General features: G+C 40.6%; 1 protein-coding gene across 1 annotated transcript in view; it reads right to left on the bottom strand.

Moving 5' to 3' along the window:
* Nucleotides 1-568: 568 nt before the first annotated feature.
* Nucleotides 569-1132, bottom strand: part of LOC108578578 (protein prenyltransferase alpha subunit repeat-containing protein 1) — a 4287-nt gene continuing 3723 nt past the window's right edge. The window contains 1 exon segment of the mRNA XM_017941943.1: nucleotides 569-1132. This exon segment is cut by the window's right edge and continues 22 nt beyond it. Coding sequence (XP_017797432.1) covers nucleotides 779-1132 — 354 coding nt within the window. The 3' untranslated portion in view covers nucleotides 569-778.

The raw sequence follows: 1132 nt of genomic DNA, 5'->3' as shown, positions 1-1132 counted from the left end.
TTTTTTTCTTCTCCATTCGTCTCGTATTTTATCAACGTTCGACTATACACATTTTTTTCTCGCGAATAATACTTCCCTATAGCCTCAAAAGACACTTTTTTTCTCCTGTATATCACGCAACCATAGTATAATTATTCTCTTGAACAGCGGGTGACGTTTAGAAAATCAAACGCCACCCGATTCTTGTTTTATTCCCTTTTACCTTTGATTATTACGATACAATACAGGATGATTCGCGTAACTCGTGAACTGCATTCGCTGTACGGGAAAATATATGAAACAGAAATTATGTGAATTCCAAGGAGACATACGGTACAATGATTATTATATCTTTATATTGTTTATATGCCAAATGAGAATGGATTTACGAGTAATTTACAGTGATTAAGTTAGACAAATCACCCTGTATATCGGCGGTTCAGTTACTGAAAATTCCCTCAAACGATATACGGTAAACGTTTCAAAAATAAGTATCGATACAAGTTCCATTCTTCATCTACGTTGTACATTAGATCTTACGTTATATCGAAACGACGCTACGACATCGTTTATGCGCGAGAGTTCGGGTCAGACGAGAGAGCACTATTGAGATATACAATTCATGAATAGAGTATACGCCACGGAGATACGTCTGCGTGGAATACGGAATAAGAATTATTGCGTGATTTTTAAAGTGGCATGTCGATCTATGCCCAGATAACCAATAGGATATTACATGTCTTATTGCGCATACGTCATCGTTTGTTCAAAATTGGAAACACGGCGCGGCACAACGCGATCACGATCTCATTTCAAATCCAATACTCTGTAGAAACTTAAAGAACCTTTCTACCAACATCCGTTCGTGTTGATCTCGTTTGTTGGCGAGGTCAGCGATCTGGTCGGTACGCGCGCGAAACGCTCGAACGAGAAACTCCTGACACAAAGCCTCCTGGTCAATCGTCGTATCTAATGTTTTCTGAACATCCTTCACATCTGTCAACTCGCCGATAGATCGACCATCGGTATCACACTCCTCCCTATGGCAGGAACGTATATTCGATGCCATGAAACGGACAAGAAGACACGCGAGGAATCTACGATGACACCAGAGCGCCTCGTGGTCGTTGTACATGCAAATAGCACTGTCGTT

Source organism: Habropoda laboriosa, unplaced genomic scaffold, assembly GCF_001263275.1.
Source record: "Habropoda laboriosa isolate 0110345459 unplaced genomic scaffold, ASM126327v1 scaffold41, whole genome shotgun sequence".
In the NCBI taxonomy this organism is placed as follows: Eukaryota; Metazoa; Arthropoda; class Insecta; order Hymenoptera; family Apidae; genus Habropoda; species Habropoda laboriosa.
The sequence above is the reverse complement of the archived record's forward strand: the minus strand, read 5'-3'. Positions and strand labels throughout refer to the sequence as shown.